The sequence below is a fragment of the Perca fluviatilis genome, chromosome 11 (genome assembly GCF_010015445.1).
Source record: "Perca fluviatilis chromosome 11, GENO_Pfluv_1.0, whole genome shotgun sequence".
Taxonomy (NCBI): domain Eukaryota; kingdom Metazoa; phylum Chordata; class Actinopteri; order Perciformes; family Percidae; genus Perca; species Perca fluviatilis.
In genome coordinates, this window is record NC_053122.1 from 15,497,001 (window position 1) to 15,517,808 (window position 20,808).

A 20,808-nucleotide genomic window follows, 5' to 3' on the forward strand; every position below is an offset into this window, starting at 1 on the left:
TATCTATGCTTATGAATACCAGTGCAATAAACCAATATAATGCAAAGAAGCAAAACATTACAATACCTCTATATTGAGTGGCACTTCTCGCTCCCGTAGCCACAGCCAGCTGTGCCACATGCTTCCTCTGATCTCTTTGGTCGTCAGGAGATATTTCATCTTAAGTCTCACTCCCGCTTGCTGATCTCCAAACTGGGACTGTAATGTCAAGGCCTTCCCCTCAGCGGAGCCGAGCTCTACCTGCACACACAGTCACTGTGATATCAAGCATCTGAGAGATTGTAGACCTTCATTAAAGTGCACTGTTTAGGCCAATCAACTGTCACTTCTTAATGGTTGATGGATTCTAACCTGGATGCTGTTGTTTGCAGGGACTCCCAGTTTCTTTAGATAATTCACTGTGTGTATAAAATGAATCTTCACTCTGACTGTTTCGGACATCTTTGAAACCGTCATCTCTTGAGTTAGCTGTAAAACATTCTGAGTATCAACTGCAGCAGCTGTTACATACAGTAGAAGGTTGGTATGGTTATAAATGCATAAACAGTATATCATCCTAGACTTCAGGCTTGTGTGACTTAAAAAGAGCATTTCATTCCAAGAAGATGTTTTATACAGTGTTGCCTCCTACCCTTTGGCTTCCTGTACTGCTGTGTAGTAGGTAATAGTATGAGCCATTGCCATGAATCCCAGAATTCATTGTCAATGCAGCATTAATAGGGAGACCCAGCTTTTTCAATAGGGGCACAGAGTGGTTTAGATTGAGCGATGCTTCAATTATATCCTGAAAACACAAATAAAATAGATGAAAATAGATCAATTAAGGCTACATCTTTGTATTACAAGGGAAATGTGAATTCCATTGGATTTTAATGTATACAAATGTATGTATTTGCACACCTTAGTTTTCTTAAGAGCCACTGAAGTCTTTAACTCTGTATCATCTATCACCATGAGACAAGCAAAAAGGGGAAAAAAAAAAAAAAACAAAAAAACCCCCCCCTTCCCCACCCCCCCCCCCAAAAAAAAAAAAAAAAAAAAAAAAAAAAATTTTTTTAATAAAAAAAAAAAGTAATTTTTTTTTTTTTTTTCTAAAACAACCCCCTTCCTTTTTTTTTTTTTTCTCCCCCCCCCCCCCCCCCCCCGCCCGCCCCACCCCCCCCCCCCCCCCCCAATCCAACTGCACACTCCTCCATCTGAATGAGGGCTTCGGTGTCATATCGGGTTTTTCCAGCCCTACAGGTGACTCTCAGTCTGCTGTGCTCCGGTAAACCTTTGAGAGCAGGAAGGTTATGACTGAGCTCGCCCTCCACACTCATCTCCGGCCAGGACCTTGCATTCAGCCTCAGAAAACCCCTTTTGCCCTCCACGTGGGTGTCCACAGTCGCTGTCCAGATACCAGGAAGGTCCTGCCGCACTGATCCATTCAAATGAGCCTAAAAATAAATATCTTATCTTACAAAAACACTGACTGAAGATGCCTCATTATTCCACACCTCCAAGTGGTGAAGCATTTACCTATAATAGATAGACCGTTGCAGGAAAATAACAGGTGTAACTTACTGTATAAGATTATTGTATTAAATACACCTGGGCTTTTCCTAACATGTCAATATGTCTGCAGTGAAAAAGTCTACCTTAGTGCCTCAGGAAATCATTAACGTTTGTAAGTAGTTTGATCTTTTCAGCATATTTAACTTCATTCAGACCATTAACTGTAGGCTATAATCAAAACAACCTCATCACGTCAACCTGTTTGACTGGCACACATTACAAAAATCCCAAATTATTAATGTGATGGACATACAGGCAGAGACCCAGGTGAATACAACTTTCAACAGTCAAAGCTTTAGTAATCATCCACAAAAACATACAGTACCTGTAACATTGGGCACTTTGACTCCAGAGCCCAGAGCCTCTGTGTCCTTCCTTTGGCCTCTATGACTCTATCAGCTTTAATGTAACATGTCCCAGCCTTAATAAACAAGGCCCCAGCCTGCTCAGGGCCTCTAGGAGCACTGGCCTCTATGGTGATTATCTGGGGTACACCTTGGATCCTCAGCCCAAGGAAGGAGTGTGTGAGGGTACCAGAGAGACGTGGAGGCCTGCAGGACTGACTCAGCTCCAGGGAAAGGTCCTGGCTGTCTGCCCTCAGAGATGAGGTCATGGTAAGCTGGCAGGGGATGACTGAGAGGAGGGCCTGGAGAGCCAGGGACACTGGGAGGACCGTTCCCTGTGGCACACACATACATGGAGGAAGTTAAGTGGTGTTGAGAGACTCAGATTGCCTACTGGTGGAAGGAGAGTTGACTCTGTGACTCTCTCCACAGAGGTAACAAATCAAACAGGGGTGATAGTAATCTAGCAGCTGTATCATCTGTTGTGTTGTTTTGCTCTGCTGCTATAATAAATGAGCTGTGGCTTGACCTAATGAGCTGGAAACTGTATTTCAAAGGAAACTGTGTTAACATGGACAGGTGTGAATCATATAAGAAACCCAAGTTCTTCTAACTGTGATGAAAGAAATGACAATGTATTGTCACAGTTAGAGTTAACAGTAATATTTATAACTTAAACACATTTTATTTAGGTTTCCACAAACTATATAACACAGAACTGATTGATTGTCTGACCTGTAGAGCAGGACAGTAGTTGGTCACATTTACAGCGTAGGAAGACTGCTCCTCCTCTGTCTGTGAAGCCTTGATCTTCCCCAAATTACCCCTAAAATAACAACGTCCCAGCTCCAGGCCAACCTCCACACAAGGCAGATGTGCAGTTAAAACATTCAGGATTAATGCTCCGTAGGCAGGAAATCCCAGCATCTGTAGTTGCTCTATAGTGTGCTGTACAGATGCTTTCAGACCAATGTGGGGGTGACAAGTTAAATACAGACTAAGGCTGCCTTTCTGTTCCCCCTCTACCTGGAACACGGTACTGAGATTAGTTGAGCAGCCAGAACGGGTGATGGAGATGTTGGCTGAAGTCTGCGATGGCAGGAGAGTCTATAGAGGACAAATTAAAAAGTAAAGATTAGAACCAGGACTATTCTTCACTCCTTCGAAACAAATTAGATACAAGTACTGTCTTTATAAAGTTGTGTTGTCAAAAAATGAACAAGCAGTAACATGTACAGCGCTATGGATATATAACTTTATAACATTCATTAATCATCAACACATCTATTTTAAACAAATATACTGAAATACACAAACGAGACCATTGCTAAAAGGATTCACTGCATTACATTTTACATAAAGCAAAAAGGTTTAATATTGTTGAGATTATGGGATGCAAAACTATGATGTCATTAGTTTTGCAGGTACTTGGTCATAAACCAAAGTACGGGACAAATTAAAGTTTCTACTTGATGATGGTGCTCGGGGAAAAGAAGGAGGATCACCAAAGTTATTTCAATTTATCTTGTGGGGAACATGAATGTTGTATACCAAAATTCATGGCAATCCATCCAATAGTTGTTGCGATGTTTCAGTCTGGACCAAAGTGGTGGATATACCAACAGACATCCCTAAAGCTATGCCAGAAGTGTAGCTAAAATCCATTAGGCGCTTAATGCTCATTTTAACCATGGTCTTGCTGATACTTTTTTATGCAGTATTGGTGTTATCAATGCAACTTGTAATGTAATGGAAAGACAAGAATCATCTCCAAGTTGCAGATGTTTCTTTGGTTTTCCTTCTGCTGGGAAACAAGTTTCCTGGCACTTTTTCTTGTTTCCTTTCTAACCTTCAGTAAGACACATCGCTGGTGGACAAAAATGTTCCAGCTGGTCCGTCTGTCCTCCCCTCCCCTGTGTTGATTTGCCAGGAGAAGCATGGAGCACACATCGCTTTCCACCACCAATTCAGCTTGACCAGCCGTGGTCAACATGCTAACAGTGAACTCCCCTGGTACAGCAGTGGAGGCCAGGTTTTGCTGAAGCGTGACTCTCAAGGAGGTGGAGGGCTCCCAGGCAGCAGTCAAGTCTATCAGAGCAGAGTGGGTGTTTAAAGAGACCCGTGCACTTCCAGATAGGGAGGTGTCACTGAGCTGACCTGACCCCTGGAGGTCTACTCTGTTTGGGATGATGGAGGCAAGAGAGGCCCAGTGATGCTGGAGGGTCCAGCCTACTTCAGCCTTTTGGTCATTCAGCAGGACAGACAAGAGGCACTGACAGAAGTCCTGCTCATTTTCTAATCCCAAAGAACCTTTAAGTCCATCTTTCCCTGCTTGCCCATGTACAGTTAAAGAGGTTTTATGTGGTACACCCCTCTCAACTCTCCTAACCTGCACCCACACCAGTCTCCCCACCCCTTTACACCGGAGAGACAGGAACAGACTTGAGGAGATTGAGTCCCATGCCACACTGACATCTGCCCAGATGTGACACCAGCTTTCCAGCCTCAGCCGACCTGTCATCTCTGCCTTATGCTTAACACTGCGGGTCCCAAACTCAAGCAGCCCGTGCCAGCCATATAGCCCAGCCCTCTCCAACCTCAGTGCCACATTTAAGTCCATTCTCCAAGGGCCAACAACCAACCCGATTCCCAGTGCCCACCTCTGAGGCCCAGGCCGGAGCAGGAGCCTGAGACTAGATTTAGTCGGCACGCCCAGATACGTCAGCAGTAGCACAGAAGAATGAGTGAGGTTAGCTCTGAGCTCCTTCTGACCGTTGGAACTGTAACAGCCTTTAGCTTGAGCACTGAGGCTAAAGTGAGCGAGCAACAGGCCATAGCAGAGCCTTTTGTGTGGTCTATAGGAGCGAAAGACTCGTACCTCCACAGGGCGACCCGCCACATTTCCATTGCACTGGGCTGAGAGTCGGTCTGCAGTGGCGTCCCCTGTGCAGTACATCTGTGAAAACAAAAACCCCTGTTGGTAAAGTTTGTTTTTCAAAGAAGAAACTGAAGGAGGAGACAGTAGAATTTCTGAGGATTACTGAACTTTAGAACAGCCACATACAATTTTGTGGTATACCAAAATGCTAATCTGAGCCCTTATTAGGAGACAACACATGTTTATGTTGAAATAGTATTTCTGTTTTATTCTTAGCAGCTCATTTGATACTACTGATCACAGTGTGCTGCTGGAATAGTGGGTCAACTACTTTAAAGGAATATTTTGGGAAATATGCTTATTCTCTTTCTTGTCGTAAGTTAAATGAGAAGATTGATAACACTCTCATGTATGTACAGTAAATATGAAGCTACAGCCTGTTAGCTTAGCTTACCATGAAGACTGGAACCAGGGGGAAAAAGTTAGCCTGGCTCTGTTCAAAGGTAACAAAATACAAGCACCTCCAATTAATTGTATTTGCCAATGTTACAATGTTGCAGAATTCCTTTAACTGGTTTAGTTCCTACATGCAAGGTACAAATATTGCTGTTTCAATTTGGGGATGTAACAGTGGAGTCATGTGCGGTGTCCCTCAGGGATCAATCTTTGTGCCGTCTTTATTCAAATCATATATTTGGACTGGAAAAGCAAATATTTTTATCATAGTGATACTGGTGACACAGATTTATAGCTCTTCTCAACTCACAGAATACACCAAAGAGTGCCACTGGAGGTCGTTCTTGCCTGTGGCTGTCAAACTATATAACTCCTCCCTCTGAGAGTTACACAATTGGAGTGTCAAAACTGAACTACACAATCATATTTCCATATCACATCTCTATCATGTATATATTCTTGGACAATTATGTGAAATAATTGCTCGTTGCAATAATTTATTAGTTATATATGCAATACCTGACATTATTATAGCCTGTTCATGTACATGTTTCAGTCACTTGTTCACTGCTGCTACTTATGTTCACACTGTACTCCAATAGCATTTGTACAATCCATTTAATAGCAACATAATCTTTTTAACCTAATCTTTTTATTTTTTCTTTAGCTATGCTAGTTTATGCACTTATAGACTAGTTTTTTCTTACTCTTTTTTTGCCTTAAATTTGACTGTGAGCAACTGCAACTTAACAATTTTCCTGAGGGGATCAATAAAGTATTCTGATTCTGATTCCTACAAGTGATATATGGTCTATGGATTAACTGATTCACTCAATGTACACAATGCTCCAAAACTATGTAAAGATCATGGCTAAAGATTAATAAAGACATTCAAACTTCTCTTTTTCAGTCATAGAAATCTGCAAATAATAGTGTGTAAGTTATGTAAAATGTACCTGTAAAGAGGAGGGTATGACTCCCTGGAGTAGCTTCATCTGTTGCCATAGAGACAATGCCAACATAGCTGCGCTGTTTTTCGATCCAACGTTAAAAAGGATGTCAATCATTCTCTCATCTTCCATGTGAAGGACCAAGCCTGTGTCCAGACCTTCTGTTTCTAACTAACAAAATACAGGAAAGACAAATAGGCATGTGTACATATTCAAGATAAAACATTGATGCACCTAAGGTCATTAATAAAACATGAACTTGCAAGGGTTAGAAAAATAGAAAATAGTCCTGCACCTGGTAATGTGCTTTGGCTTGTATAGAGCTTGATACACCTCTTTTCAGCAGGGCTTTGACTTGATGCTGCAGCCTGGAGAAGTACTCCCATCGTGGGGTAAGCTGGTCTGTCTTGCCTCCATTAAACTCAGCTTTTAGATGTTCAGGTCCAGCCTGAAGCTCTGCAAGGACTGACAGTCGACCACCATCCTGGGCCCACCTCACCTGGGCATTACTGCTGGCAGGTACACCTGTATTCAGAAGACAAAGAGACTGAGACACCAGGAGAGATCATAATGTTTAAAATGTAAAATATGTTATGTATGAAGTAATGATTTACCTGTGGCATTGAACAGGTGGAAGGAGTGAGACAGTCTGGTGTAGACCTCGCCCGTCCTTTGACCCCCCAGTCGGCGGCTCACATTCACACACAAATTCTCCGCCCCTAACCAAACACACAGCCAATCATGGGCCACATGGAATTTCTTTCCCATCATGCCCTCTTTATCTTCACCGTCTGTAGAATCTCCGGGATCCTCCTGATGCCTCAGCTCCGCACTGTACAAGGTCTCCATCACTCTAACTCTCAGCTGTCCTACAATTATATGAAGTAAAAATTATTCCTCAGGATGTTTTTCAAGTAAAGATAATGTCCAAACTAAACGCTTTCATGTAATATTAAATTAGTAATTGTATCAAATAAACCCCCACCTTCAATGAGGGTGTCAGACCGTCCCAGCACCCCTTCCAACCCCAGGACTGGAGGCAAAATAGCGAAGTTAGCCATGGAGTGCCTCAGGTCCCCGGACACAGCCAGCTGGAGACCCCGGGTGTCTTTTAGCGACCCTTTGACCTGAGCCAGCAGAGCCTCATGCCCCTGTGTATAGGAGCCATGTAGAGACACGCTGCAGGAGACAGGGAACAGTGATGCAATGAGTTCAAAAGTCCATGAGTCCAAGAGACATTCAGCATTGTTTATTACATATATGATCATCACTGTATATCTGATAAAGACAAAATGATAAATTTAGACAGTGTGATAAAATACAGGTGGATGCACACACCTGTCTGAGGACATGTTGGCAGCCAGGTTTACATGCAGGTCAGTGGCAGAAGGCAGCAGGCTCTGGGATACATTCAACCTCAGTCCAACGGCCGTGTCTCCCCTCAGGAAGGAGTGGGACATCTGGGCATCCAGCTTCACCCTGTCTTTTCCATCAGCCCTCACATGTACTGAGCTACTTCCTGTACCAGCCACTGCAAACATGTCTGCAGTGGCATTTACCTTAACAGGAAAAACAACATAATGAGAAGATAGCTCAGATGGTAAAAGCAGACCATTTTTGTTTTTTTATAAAATCAAATCAAGACTTTTTTTTTTATTTGACTATTTTGGGACCACAGAATGAAATAATTTGTCTAAACACAAAAGCGGCCCACCTCTAATGTTTTGGGAATCTTTGATTTGAAAGGATGGCTGAGAGAGGAATAAAGACCAACTCTTCCTGACGTTCCATTGAGCTGTACAGAAAGCTAAAAAAAAACACCAACAAATTCATCACAACACGCTGCCGATTAAACAATAATTAAAATGCTGAGTTGGATTTACTCACTTGGCACTCCTGTCGCTCTATTCTCACTTTCCCTCTGGCCTGATAATCAAAGTCACTGTTGTTTTTGGGGTTCCAAAATACATTTCCCTCCACTATAGCGGAGGAGGGGAGCTGCAGCTGTAACAGTAATCACAGTGAACTGGTCACAAGTTTGGCCTTTTCTACTGTAAACTATACTGTACGCTGTTGGAGGTGGACTTACATCACTTGTTACAATTCTCACTGCAATCACCATACATCATACAAATCAGCACTTGCCAACTGTTTATCAGTAAAAAGTTGTTTTCCTGAGTAGAGAGGTCAATTTACCTGGAGCTGATGGGTGAAGTTGGCTCTAACTTTAATCGCTTGGTGACTTGAGTGCAAAGGGTTCAACTGAACTTGTCCAAAGAAAGTCAGTCTCTCCTTGCTCCCGACCTGTAATCTCCCTTGTATGTCTTTCTGGGTCTGAGAAGGAGGGTGCCATATTTAAAACATATATTATTTAATACACAAATGTTGCCAATATTTCCATAGATTTTCCACCTACAGTATATAATTTAGATGAATTTGCATTTAAATGCATTGGCCACGTTTTGAGATCAACATCAACAAGTATTTCACTGAAGTTAGGTCACACTTACCTGAGAATTAAATATTAAAATCCAACATTTTAATGGCTCTGACTGTACATTAAATTCTCATGAAATTGCATGTTTTATGTATGATTTTGTACATATTTTTCTGTAATTCAGTTTGTAATTTACACGTTTACCTGGTTGCTGGTTATGGTCACACAGATTTCCGAGTCTGAAGGAATAGTGTCAGAGCTGAAAGGATGGATGAGTGCAGAACAAACCTAAATATCAAGGAGAGCCACAAAAAAAGAGAAATCTCTCAATAAAGTGATTAAATACTCCCTAACTTTCATGTGTTGAGTTAATAAATCAACATGGGCTAAACTTACAAAAGGGCTTGGTGGTCGGTAGCAGAAGGTGAGGGTGTGGATGACCTCTCTGTTGCCATGGAAACCAGCTTTCGACTCCAGGATGTAGAGGCCTTTGAGGAGGTCGATGGTGAAAGTCTCCCGCAGGAGGAGAGCCTGAGGAAAGGCCTGGAAGGGCTGTCTGTGCGATATGGCGTCGCTATTAAAGTCAGCAGTGTTCTCGCTGCCATTGTTTTATCATAATAAAATCACAAAAAACCTAAAATAACATCAACAGATTCATTCCAAATAAATCAGATTGAGACACAGACCTGAGCTGGATCATTGCTGTTTTCTGATACATCTTCTTGTCCTTCCTCAGCTCCTCTACTACTCCCTCAAACTCCAGTTCTGTGGATGGACTCTTCGGCTTTGAGAAAGTCATCTTCAGTATCGCTTGCTTCTTTTTCAAATTCTTAAAGAAGTTAGTAGATAGTTATTATATTATGCCTAAAAGGATTTAACTATGAGGGGTGAAAGTAACAACAATTATTGATAAAAATGGAGGTGATGAAAATGCATGTGAATTGAAAAATAGAGTGATAAAATGTTTTGATGTATCATGATATAGTGAAAACAGGGCCATGCTTCAGAATTTTCCTCATCTTACATGCATTGAATGTATAGTTTACAGAAAGCATTTTTTTGTTACTTCAGCCCAAAATGTCAATCAAAAACCACACCCACTCCACACAGTGGACATCTAGCAAAAACACCTGAACCAACATACCAAGATTCGTTAAAATCTGGAGGAAAAAAAAGATTTTAACCCTCAATTGCGACTTGTTAATTTGTTAATTACTTTATGTTACTTGCTCCCTTGAGGCCACTTGAGGCCACTTCCCGGCAATTCTGTGTTGTGTGATGAATGATGAATGTAAGATGGGGAAAAGTATGAAATGTGGCTCTGTTTTCATTATATTATGACTTTTTTCAATCACATCAGCTTTAAATAAATCAAATCACTTGATAATGTAGCACTCTATTTTTCAATTCACATGCATTTTCATCTCCTTCATTTTTCTCAATTAATATTTGTTACTTCCACTCCTGATGGTTCTCATAACATCTGGCCAAAGGACTACAGTTGAAAATTAGCCAGCTGGTTAACACTGGTACTTTTACAGAAATGTTAATGAATGTGCGTTTATGTCCTTATAAATAAATAAATACATGAAAAATGATATTTAACACCCATTCCACAGACGTGGCCCAGTGTCGCCACCCACCTTATCCACAGTGTTCAGGGCGGCAGCGAGGCTGACGTTGTGCTTGCCATAGGTGGAGGCCATCTGCAGGGTGTGGCTGAACTTAAAAGTCTCCAGAGAGACGTTTCCTCTCAAAGGTGAAGTCCAAAACGAGCTCAATGAGCCAGACGCCTTCACACTTCGCTTCCCCACCATGACCCAACCACCTGCCTGAGGAGGAGTTGGAGGGGCAAAAGGCAATGCAGATTTTGCAGTACAGTTTTCCTAGTTGGTGCTAACAAATAAAATTCTCATTATGACTTTTTTTTCTTTCTGAGTCAAATACTAAAAAACACTGACACTTTGACTGTTCAGCTGGAGCAGCCTCTCCTCTCCTTACTTGGATGTAGGTGGCAGCTGATGTGTAGAGCTCCAGACGGGTCTCCCTCTCTCTGCCTCTGTCCCTGTAGAAACCCTCCAGCATGAGGTTAGGGATGGTCAGCCACTTGCTGGCTGTCAGCTCTGAGGTGAGCTGGAGCGTGTGGTGCTGGTGCTGGCTCAGTTTGTGGGCAGTGTAGATATACAGCCACGGCGTGTCCATGTTAAATGTGCCTGGACGATAGTAAGCGAGACATGATGCTGACCAGTGCCTCACTGCTGGTATAGACTCCAATAATAACTTAAAAACTTAAAAATTCATATGATTAATTATAGCCATTTTACCTTCCCATTTTTTCTGCGGGGTGTCTTTGGGAGGGCTTTTCCAGTGTAATCCAGCCACCAGCGGCATCAAGTTGTTGTAATTGACTTTGAGGTGAGTGCTGCTCTCCGACCCGAGCTGTCTCAGGTGGGAGTGCAGAAGCTGAGTCCTGTAATTTAAATTCTTCTCTGGCACCTGGAGACTGAACTGGAATAACATGATAGGGGAATATTTTATTGTATTTCGGAGAGAGAAAATATGCATTAAATGCTAAGAAAATGTCCATCCAAGGATTACTTCACAGAGGGCAGTGCATTTATAAATTTATATGTGTGATGATTGGAATAAAAAAGCTTTTGGAGGCATCACAGAGGTCTGTTTACCTCCAGTGTGTAGCTGGTGTGATTTTGTGTGGATTGGTTTTTGAAGGACTGGCTCAGAAGAAGTGTGCGTTTGTTGTTGATCTCATCCCAGTGTTTGCCGTAGCTCATATCCAGGGCTGATTTAATGTGGCTGGGGCTTTCCTCATGCCTGAGGTGGATCTGTGGAGGCACAGAAAAGAGAAACCACGGAAAGAACCTCTGCTGTTCAGTTACCTGTTTCACCCAACTAGGAATTAATCAGTCTGAGAAGCTGGAAATCAGCAGCATACGCATGCATGGAAGAACCACTCACTCTCACTTATCACTCAATAAGTATTACATTAAGATTCATATTAACAGCTTGTGTGACATAAACACACAGTGGGGTTCATTATATCCAGGTACCTTGTGGTTGATAGGAGCTGTGTTGGAGCAGGAGAATTCGTGATCTGCTCTAATGATGTATGTAAGGTTTGAGTCCCTCTCACTCCTTAGTCTCTGAGACGTGTAGCACTCCTGACGCAGATACCGGGCATCACCTGTATAGGGGTCAAAGGTCAGGATGAACTGATGTTGTGGAAATATTTGTTAACTACATATTCTTCCTGAAAGTGAGACGCTGCAAAACTGCTCCATTTCTTCAAGCGTATTGGCGGATCCTAATGGCAAGATAGGCAACACACTGTAATATTTTTCCATTCGCTCACCTCCCAGACCATATTTGAGCCTGAGTGCGGAGCTCCACAGTGAGCCCTTCTGCTCCATCAGTCCCAGCACCCTGGTGCCGACCACACTGGGTAACAGAAGCTCCGCCTCCACAGAGTACTGCCTACTTCTGCCATCCTGTCTGCGCTCCAGGGCCACTGATGTCGGTAATGATGAATACAGCAAAATTACTTTTTCAATATAAAACTCATGCTTTCAAAGATAATAAACGCATATCTTTTGGTTATGTTTGTTGGATACCTGACAGTGATGCAGTTTCTCTGAACACATTCTTCACTGTGGCAGAGAAGCTTGTCTTCCTACCCAGTCCACGAGTAACATTAGCAGAGAGGATCATGGGATGTCCATTAGCGGCCATTTTGGCTTCAAGGTGATACCGCGTTCTCTGCTCTGACAGGAGGGTCTGAATGTCGACCAAACCCTAAAAATTCCAAACTTTCATGACTGGAAAATCTTAAGAGTAAATATATCCTACAGAAGAAATCACGTTACAGAATATTTTAACACTTACCATGATATAATAATGAACACCATCAATCAACAGCTCCAGCTTTCCTGATTTTATGTTCCTCTCTTGTTCAAGCTGCCCTGAGAAAACAACACATTTTCAGGATTAAACCCTTACAGAAGTTGGGATGTTGTGTTTGTTATGGGGCTTCTCTATGACCAACCTTGTATGTGGATGGTTTTCAGAGGGTGGGTGATCCTTAGCAGCAGTCTGTGAGGGTTGAATGTTAAGTCCACAGACATGTCTCTCGGGATGGAGGACTGAGGTGTGGCCAGGAGAAGGTGAATGGAGGCCTCTCTGGGGAGCCAGGTGCCTCTCTGGAACATAAGTTGGGACAGTTGTTAGCCACTGTGGGACTAAATAAAGAGATCTCCCACAGGGACATACACAGAGAAAATCATCTCAAAGATTAAACTCATCCGTAGATCTTCGTATTTCTTTGCACCTGAGGGAGCAGTGAGTAGGCAGCCTCCAGCAGGTAGTAATGGAGGCCTCTGTCCAGCTTCAGCAGCCTAAGGGAGAGTTGGACAGGTCCTGGAGCGGGAAGGGAAACACCTGTGGAAGCTAATGGGTAAGAGGCATTGGAGCACAGCTGCCAGCCTACCATCTTGGACCCTGTGAGGAAGCAGAGATCAGTGTTTGGTAAAGAATCTAACTATTACATTGTGACCATCACAGGAAGTCAGCCGATCAATCAAAAGATTACAGCTGACACTGTATGAGATAAATGTTCTGATGCATGATTACATGGTTTTATGCCAGAAAAGAGAACAAAATGGAATTAAATTGATCATAATCACATATTTAAAATCCTGCCATTACACTTACACACATACATGCAAATACACACACACTTACAGGAATAAGTGTGTCAGTATAACTAAAAAAGTAAAATGGCAATGTGTATGGTATTTTAAAAAAAATTCAATCAGATCTCAATTTGCAACAAACTTTCCAACAACTTCTGTGTGTCATGTATAATGCCATACAGAGAGTTTAAGGACTTACATGTCTTTGGTGTGCAGGTGGTTTTCTGGACTCGACTCTTTGGCCCCTTTATCTCCTCTCTGTGGTCTCCACTGAGCTGAAACACTCTGGAGCTGGTGAACACAAAAAAACACACTCTTAAGGAAACCATCATTCAAACCTTTTGTTGTTGTTGTTGAATTCAGTTACACTTTATTATCGCTATACTTGTCATTCCAAGATAGTGCAACCTGTAAACATATATGAACAGACACACTGGAGGACTTTTCAAGAGGCAAACTAATTTAAGTCCTGTACATGATAATTCATGTTGAATGTTAATGCAGTTGATAAGCCAACATGATCTGAGAGGCTAAAACATGCACTTCTGTCCAACCTTCTCCCGTTTTTGGCCCACATAACACATGTGAACCCTCTCTTAATCCTTGCAATATATGCCCTCACTTACTTGAGAGAGATGACGTCCATGACGTCCTCCGGTGTGTTAAGTGTGACCCTGACATCCCGCCCCTCCTGCAGCTGAACACTGCCATCCAGACTGGTAGAGCTTGTCAGCTCAGAGACCCACTCCACTGCAGCCTGACCCAAAGCACCATCAACCCCCATCCTGGCAGACAGCCCCACGTAGGCACTGAGAATAGAGAAACAGCAGTTAGACTTTGAAACCACAGGTCAGAGCTGTAGCTCCTGTTACTTTTGGTTATATGGACGTACTTGGGTTTGATGTATCCAGTCAAGGAGAAGAGAGAAGTATCCCTGTAGTTGACGTTGCCCTTCAGACGCAGCGACAGGAGGGAGGTCATGTTGATGCCCAGTTTGAAGGGCAAACCAGACAGAGACGGTAAAACCAGCTCGTCTGTCATCAGCACGGCCCTATGGTCCAGCTGAACCTCATGACCCTGGAGGACAAAGAGGAAGGAAGGCAGATTGAGAGAGAAGACAGCAGTGTGTGTGTGTGTGTGTGTGTGTGTGTGTGTGTGTGTGTGTGTGTGTGTGTGTGTGTGTGTGTGTGTGTGTGTGTGTGTGTGTGTGTGTGTGTGTGAAAATGAAAAGGGGGGGGTGTTAATAGACAGAGACGAGACATAGCAACTGTGAGAACAATCTACCTCCAGCGTACCTTAAGCAGTTTGACGGTTAGTCCTGCCACGCTCAGCGACAGCTGCTCAATTTGATTGTAGAGATCTTTACATGTGAACAAGCTGAGCTCATTGCCAAACACCTTCACGCCGACCCAACACTTGGGCCTATTCTCCTCGGTTCTCCACCTCCCAAACAACTGGAAAAGACAAAGCACAAATACATGTTGCAGACTGATTAGCACACTCATTTAATTCACGTAATAATCTTCCTTGGATTGTAAATCTTGTATTTTATCTTAACAACTGTCTTATTACTTTTCTTGTCAGAGTCTTTTTTGTTGTTGCTCTATTTACTCTTTGTTGCTTGAAATGCTGGTTATTAAGGTTAGAGCTGAAGCGATTAGTCAATGAATCAATTAGTTGATCTGCAGAAAATGAATCGCCAATTGTTTTGCTGATTGATTAATCGATTAAGTAATTTTTCAAGCAAAAATGCCAAATATTGATGATTCCGGCTTCTCAAATGTGAGAATTTTCTGCTTTTTCTTGTCTTTCAATTCTTGTAAATGGAATATCTTTGGGTTTGGGGCTGTCTATCAGACAAAAAATAAATAAAATCGTTAGTTGCAGCCCTAATCTAGGCATTTACTTTAACTATATCAGTATTTTACAAATGCACTGTCAAAATAACAGTATTGACCACAACAAGTCTGAAATCTAAAATGCAATGTAAATGGCTACTAGTCTGCGGCAAAAACCTCCCCACCTCGTACAAAAGAGAGATGACATCTTACAACAATCACAGTGACCTCACCATGGCCCTGGCTTGGTTCAGATAACTGTTTGTACTGGATAAACACATTTCTTTTTCTGCACTATGGCCATTGTCTGTTTTTCTTCTTGTCCTCCTAGCCTCTTTGGACTGCGACTTTCGACTTCGAGCCATAGACTCTTCATCAGAGTCGTGGGTCTGGTGACCGAAAACGTTCTTCAAAAGTGGTTCAGCATTTTCGACGTGAAGGTCCACCTTAATTGGGAAACAAAATGCATGCATTTAACACAGTTAAAAAAGACTTTAATATATTTTTAGCAATCCAATGGATATCAAACTCACTTCCAGAAGGTTGTGGACTCGGCCATGAAAATAAAGCTTCAGGTTGGCAGTGGCAGATCTTGGTAGAAATGATTTGGGAGAGAAAACCAAAGATGTTTCCACATTTGTAATTCCCATGCCTGAGACAAAGGAGCAGAAACAAAACAGAGCTGTGGGCACAAGCGACACCTTTAAATGCACCACCACCTCCTATTCAAGTATTACAAATGATTCAGTTTATCTCAACTTGGTGTGCATATGCATGATAGAGTTAGTTTTCCAGTCATGGAAAATTCAGACAATTTGAAGCTGAAGTGAAGCCATTATTACCTGATGAAACTGTGTAGTCTGAATAGGAGGAGAATTTCAAAAACTCAGCTTCAAAGTCTCTGCTGATAATGTTGTCAGGCAGTGACTCGATTAGGGCCTGCTTCATGGGGTCCTCACTCCTTAGGACATTAGTCAGGTGACTCCACACATATGAGCCCACTAGAGAAGCAGAAGAGAAAGGGCTTTGACAAATATAATTTTTTTAGCCATACAATTGTTCTTTAGGGAAAAGCATATTTCTGCAGTTTACGTAATATAATGTTGTGATTCACTGTAGCAAATGCTTTAAATAGATACAGAAATTTGATACTTATAAATTATAAAAGCCAATTACAAAGGCCCCATATTGTAAAAACGTGAGATTAAAAAGCATGTCCATGTGCTATATAAATACTGTGACAGTATAAAAAGCTCAATCTACAGAGAAATGCAGACAGCCATATTCAAAAACAGTGCCTTTAAATGAGTTGTCAGCACTTCCGTATGGAAATACTATAAATATGTAGAAAGGGCCGTTACAGTCATACCCCGGCTTCAATGATGGTACAGAGATGCAAAGAGCATCAATACCAATCAGAGCAGACTTGGCTTTTTTGGGAGGGAAGCTTAAAAAGACAGGCACTAAAACTCAGCATTTTAGACAGAGGGTGAATACAGGTACTGTATATTAAGACAATATGAGAAAAAATAATGTGTTTTTTTTTTTTTTTTAAATGAAAGCATGTAAATATGTTCTAGTAGAAACCCAAAATACAAGTATGAACCTAAAAATGAGCATGATGTGGGACCTTTAAGTCTAGTGGTACAACACCACTACTCACAGATCAAGAAAATACAAGTAAAAGTGGCTGCAATAAACAATGTTTGACAATGAAAGCAGAGCAGAGCTATGATCATTAACAGGAGAGGACTCATTTTCACTGGGAGAAGCTGCTACGAGCATCCCCTCTACAAACCACAGAGGTTTCAATCAGACCTTGGCTGGAGGTCTCGTTCCTCAGCGTCGTCTTCACCACTTCAAACATATCCTGATCGGGGCAGTGCATGAGCTGCTGGTATGCAGCGATTCTGACCTCAGGATCCTCCTGGGAGAAGCGGTACAGCTGCAACAGCACAGATCTCTGGAGGAAGGAAACTGCTGTCAGTCACTGATGTTAGCCTGCCGATCGCCTCTTCACCTACACCCCAACTCATCATGAATCAATTAGAAAGTTAGCCTTTGTGATATGAAGCCTTATTATATTTACATTTGAGTGACTAAATCTTCTCTTAAAAGTGAATGTTGGCTTATAATTAATTACTATATAGGTACGGGACCAGTGTCCTATTTTGAGTTATGTAGAGTTCCCTCAGGCTAAGCTTTTTACCTCACATATTCAACACAACAATATGTGAAAGAATGTGCAAAAGACATTTCCTGATGTTATTGTTGCAAATGAATGATATATTAGTTTCAGAATCAACTCACATCAGCTGAGCAGGGAAAGCGTCTGAATGCTTGGATGGCAGCAAGTCTCAGCTCCAGTGTAGTTGAGTGGCCGAGCATGAAGTGGTTTAGCAGAGGAATGAAGACCGGAGCAGACAGACCGGTGTTTCCCACCGATTTCAGTGCATAAATAAGCTGGTTGATGACAAGATTTGTGCCTATTATGCATTAGTTTCAAAACAGTCATGCTTTAGACAGTTACATCAAATCACCAGGTTTCATGTTCATGTTTCAGGTTTCATGATGGGAAATGCACCTTGTGTGCATCTGAAAGCACCTTCACTCGGGTGGGTTGTTCTCCCTCGCAGCCCTCCTTCAGGGTTTCCTTAAGCGTCTGTATAAAGGTCTGTACCTGCGGAAGTTCACTACAGGAGGCTTGAGACCTTTGGCACAGTTGATAGACCAGAGATGATCCAGCTAACAGCGCCTTGGACCGCACCTCTTGGACCTCCAGTAAGGCCTAATACAGACAGCAAAGATACAGTATGTGCAGAGCCTCTAGGCCTTAATATTTCTTTCCCAAGAGCTATAAGAAATTATGAGGATGTTTACTTGCACGGATAGATGCAGAAGCTAATAATCTTACACATTTCTATATATCTCTTACATCAATATGACTAATATATCTCAGGAGTGAATACAGAAAGTAGTATTGATCAGAGGTTTAGGTCACATTTATGTCACGTAGAGGTTCCTACATTGATGGAGTCGATGATCTGTGGCGATGGATGAGGGATGAGGGCTATGGTGGTGAGAAAAGCGTAAGCCTGCTCCTCCTCCAGCTCTTTGTTCCTCATTAGGTCAGTCAGTAGTATGATGCAGTTTTCAGATCCACAGGCTGGTAATGCATCCAACAATGGCTGCCTGTCCAACCAGTTATTCAACATCAGTATGAACCTCTGCTCAATGTATGCAACCTGTGTCATACGTGGTGTTATAAAAATGGCTGCTGTTATCCTGTTTCCAGTATTTATGCTAGGCTAACCAACTGCTAGCTGTAGCTTCATATTCAGCACACAGACATGAGAGTGGTTATGTGCCAGTGAGTCATGCAATAAACAATAATCCACAAGATGAGGGAATGCCACACCTAACTGAAACGAGGCTATTGTTAACTATGTTATCAGTTACACCTTTGACTGACAAGTCAAAATGTCCACTATGATAAAGGTATATTTGCTAATTGCTATATTCTGTGATAGACAATACTTAGGACTAAGGACCCTTGCATTCAGCTTTAATCCAATTTACTAGTAGCACAAGATATTATATTAACTAGGACAAGTTTGGAAATGTCCAAATATCCGACATGGGGAGAAATTAATGAAGAACTAAATTACTAAGGTACTCCATTATAAAACACTGAGGAAATACTGACCAGTCATTACGGCACTTGAAAGATGCTTCCTGCCAAAGTGTCTTGAGTTGAGAGAGAGTCAGATCTCTCAGCTGGAAAGCCAGTTGAAGGAACTCTTGTGATGCCTAGGAGCAAAACCAAAGACAAATATGGACTTACGTTATAGGCTTCATAAAATTAAGAAAATTTACTCTCCAGTTTTTTCAAAACTATTCCTGCTCAAGCAGAACCAATCCCCTACTGCAGAACTGTGAACACACTTTTTCATCCCATCAATCACCTGATCCCCCATACAGTAATTATATCGTGGAGTGGCTCTGGGTCTGACGGCCTCTTTGAAACACCTCCCATGTAAACAGACTATGATGAAGGTTGCCAGATTAGGCTTGACTGGCCTCCTGTGTATGGTGGGCATTAAAATGATACACAACAAATCTTCAGGGGAAGCCAACTCGCAAATGCAAACACAAACAAGCCAACAGTGGTCTGGCAGGGTACGGGCTATTTAAAAGTGATTAATATTGATTTGATGAAAAGGACTGCAGCATATAAGTGTACGGCAGGTAAACTGAAACATACAATAAGTGTGTATATACAGTCAAAAGCTGACTGGAACCTGTTGAGTCCTACCAGTTGTGGGTCTGAGGTGAGGCTACATAAAATCCTGACAGTTTGACTGGCTTGCTGAAGTGTTGACGCTCTGGCTTTTTCGGGCCTTGCAGCCCCCTCGTCCTCAAATTGCAGGTCAGTTAGCACACCAGGACCCAAGGAATCTGCATGAACATTAAGGAGAACAGGCATCAAGCATGTCTGTAAAACAGTGTTAGTATAATACTAATACTAAGCACAACTGCAAAAGTATCACTCCTGACCTGCTCCTGAAGGGGTCCCTGGCTGGGCTCTGAGCAGAAGCAGGGTGGACACTGTTTGGGTCTTCACCAGCCCTGCAGTCGTGGACCATGTTGCCATGGAAATGGCTTCGGTACAGTTGACCTCTTCCATCACTCCATGCAACCCATGCCTCTGAACACAGTGCAACTCTGACTGCACTGACTAGCAAAAACACAAGAAAACAAACCTCTGATCATAAAAGTGTGAATAAATGCTGTTGAACCAAATGTCTGATGTCGTATTGATAGTAGTGGGCTAAAAAGGACATTCTCCTATTCAGTGGTGCAGAAAAGTGACAGTAGAATGTAAACTCCCCTCAAGTTGCTAACCCCCCCCCCCAAAAAAAAACAAAACACAAACAGTTGGTTTCAGTGTCCACATTGGTAGCCATGTTTTTAACAAAGACAGAAGAGAGGGAAACTCACTGTATCTTCAGTTAAAGATACTGAATGGGGCCAGAAGTTTGCCAGCCTGGACTGTTGGCATTGCATCAGATCCCTGCTCTTCAGCAGAACAGGTCCTCTCCTCTCATACCTGCTGGTGCACGTCCCATACACATCGGTCTGAGAAAGAGGTGTTAAAGAAAAGTCAGATAATCACCATGTGAATGCACTATATTATTGCAAGATGATGGTAATGACGGTTATTGTTTGAAGCTGGAGTAGACGTGATATTTGTCAGACTAGAAGAAGTATGTTCGTTTTATTTCGAAATCTACATAAAAAAATCTGAAGAACTGCTGTGTGTACACATCTTGCAAATTTGGCGTGTGTCAAACAGAACATAGCCCTCACCTCCTTTTCTAATTCCTGTTTTGATCCCACGCGGGAGGTCTGGAGCATGCTCAGTAGAGCCCTTTTAATGTTGAGGGCCCACACCTGCTCCCCCTCCTGGAGACAGAGGGCTGTGACCTTTCCCCCCTGGAGGGAGAACTTGAGGCGCGTTCTCTCCAGTGAGTCCCTGGGAAATAAAAACACCAGATGAGCCCCAAGAGACCCAAGAACACAGACAAGTGGAGCATCTGAACAGAGTATCACATTCATAGGAAAAACAGTTGTAGCATTCCAAA

At 42.4% G+C, this 20,808-nt stretch overlaps 1 protein-coding gene across 1 annotated transcript in view; it reads right to left on the bottom strand.

Moving 5' to 3' along the window:
• LOC120568593 overlaps window positions 1-20,808 on the bottom strand; it is a 34,739-nt gene that overhangs the window by 12,811 nt on the left and 1,120 nt on the right. The window contains exons 5-46 of the mRNA XM_039816203.1: window positions 20,534-20,699; window positions 20,165-20,302; window positions 19,721-19,901; window positions 19,479-19,621; window positions 18,870-18,973; window positions 18,190-18,355; window positions 17,748-17,951; window positions 17,474-17,626; window positions 16,982-17,126; window positions 16,006-16,164; window positions 15,697-15,815; window positions 15,397-15,609; window positions 14,621-14,779; window positions 14,218-14,402; window positions 13,952-14,134; window positions 13,525-13,616; window positions 12,962-13,131; window positions 12,680-12,833; window positions 12,520-12,596; window positions 12,249-12,429; window positions 11,990-12,145; window positions 11,688-11,821; window positions 11,304-11,462; window positions 10,944-11,127; window positions 10,621-10,832; window positions 10,263-10,451; window positions 9,306-9,448; window positions 9,016-9,175; window positions 8,824-8,907; window positions 8,379-8,516; window positions 8,070-8,186; window positions 7,897-7,989; window positions 7,521-7,741; window positions 7,168-7,361; window positions 6,797-7,051; window positions 6,478-6,707; window positions 6,189-6,353; window positions 4,777-4,854; window positions 2,634-3,005; window positions 1,880-2,233; window positions 1,182-1,436; window positions 67-240 (exon numbers count right to left, since the gene is read on the bottom strand). Coding sequence (XP_039672137.1) covers window positions 67-240; window positions 1,182-1,436; window positions 1,880-2,233; window positions 2,634-3,005; window positions 4,777-4,854; window positions 6,189-6,353; window positions 6,478-6,707; window positions 6,797-7,051; window positions 7,168-7,361; window positions 7,521-7,741; window positions 7,897-7,989; window positions 8,070-8,186; window positions 8,379-8,516; window positions 8,824-8,907; window positions 9,016-9,175; window positions 9,306-9,448; window positions 10,263-10,451; window positions 10,621-10,832; window positions 10,944-11,127; window positions 11,304-11,462; window positions 11,688-11,821; window positions 11,990-12,145; window positions 12,249-12,429; window positions 12,520-12,596; window positions 12,680-12,833; window positions 12,962-13,131; window positions 13,525-13,616; window positions 13,952-14,134; window positions 14,218-14,402; window positions 14,621-14,779; window positions 15,397-15,609; window positions 15,697-15,815; window positions 16,006-16,164; window positions 16,982-17,126; window positions 17,474-17,626; window positions 17,748-17,951; window positions 18,190-18,355; window positions 18,870-18,973; window positions 19,479-19,621; window positions 19,721-19,901; window positions 20,165-20,302; window positions 20,534-20,699 — 7,159 coding nt within the window. The remainder of the gene's footprint in view (window positions 1-66; window positions 241-1,181; window positions 1,437-1,879; window positions 2,234-2,633; window positions 3,006-4,776; window positions 4,855-6,188; window positions 6,354-6,477; window positions 6,708-6,796; window positions 7,052-7,167; window positions 7,362-7,520; window positions 7,742-7,896; window positions 7,990-8,069; window positions 8,187-8,378; window positions 8,517-8,823; window positions 8,908-9,015; window positions 9,176-9,305; window positions 9,449-10,262; window positions 10,452-10,620; window positions 10,833-10,943; window positions 11,128-11,303; window positions 11,463-11,687; window positions 11,822-11,989; window positions 12,146-12,248; window positions 12,430-12,519; window positions 12,597-12,679; window positions 12,834-12,961; window positions 13,132-13,524; window positions 13,617-13,951; window positions 14,135-14,217; window positions 14,403-14,620; window positions 14,780-15,396; window positions 15,610-15,696; window positions 15,816-16,005; window positions 16,165-16,981; window positions 17,127-17,473; window positions 17,627-17,747; window positions 17,952-18,189; window positions 18,356-18,869; window positions 18,974-19,478; window positions 19,622-19,720; window positions 19,902-20,164; window positions 20,303-20,533; window positions 20,700-20,808) is intronic.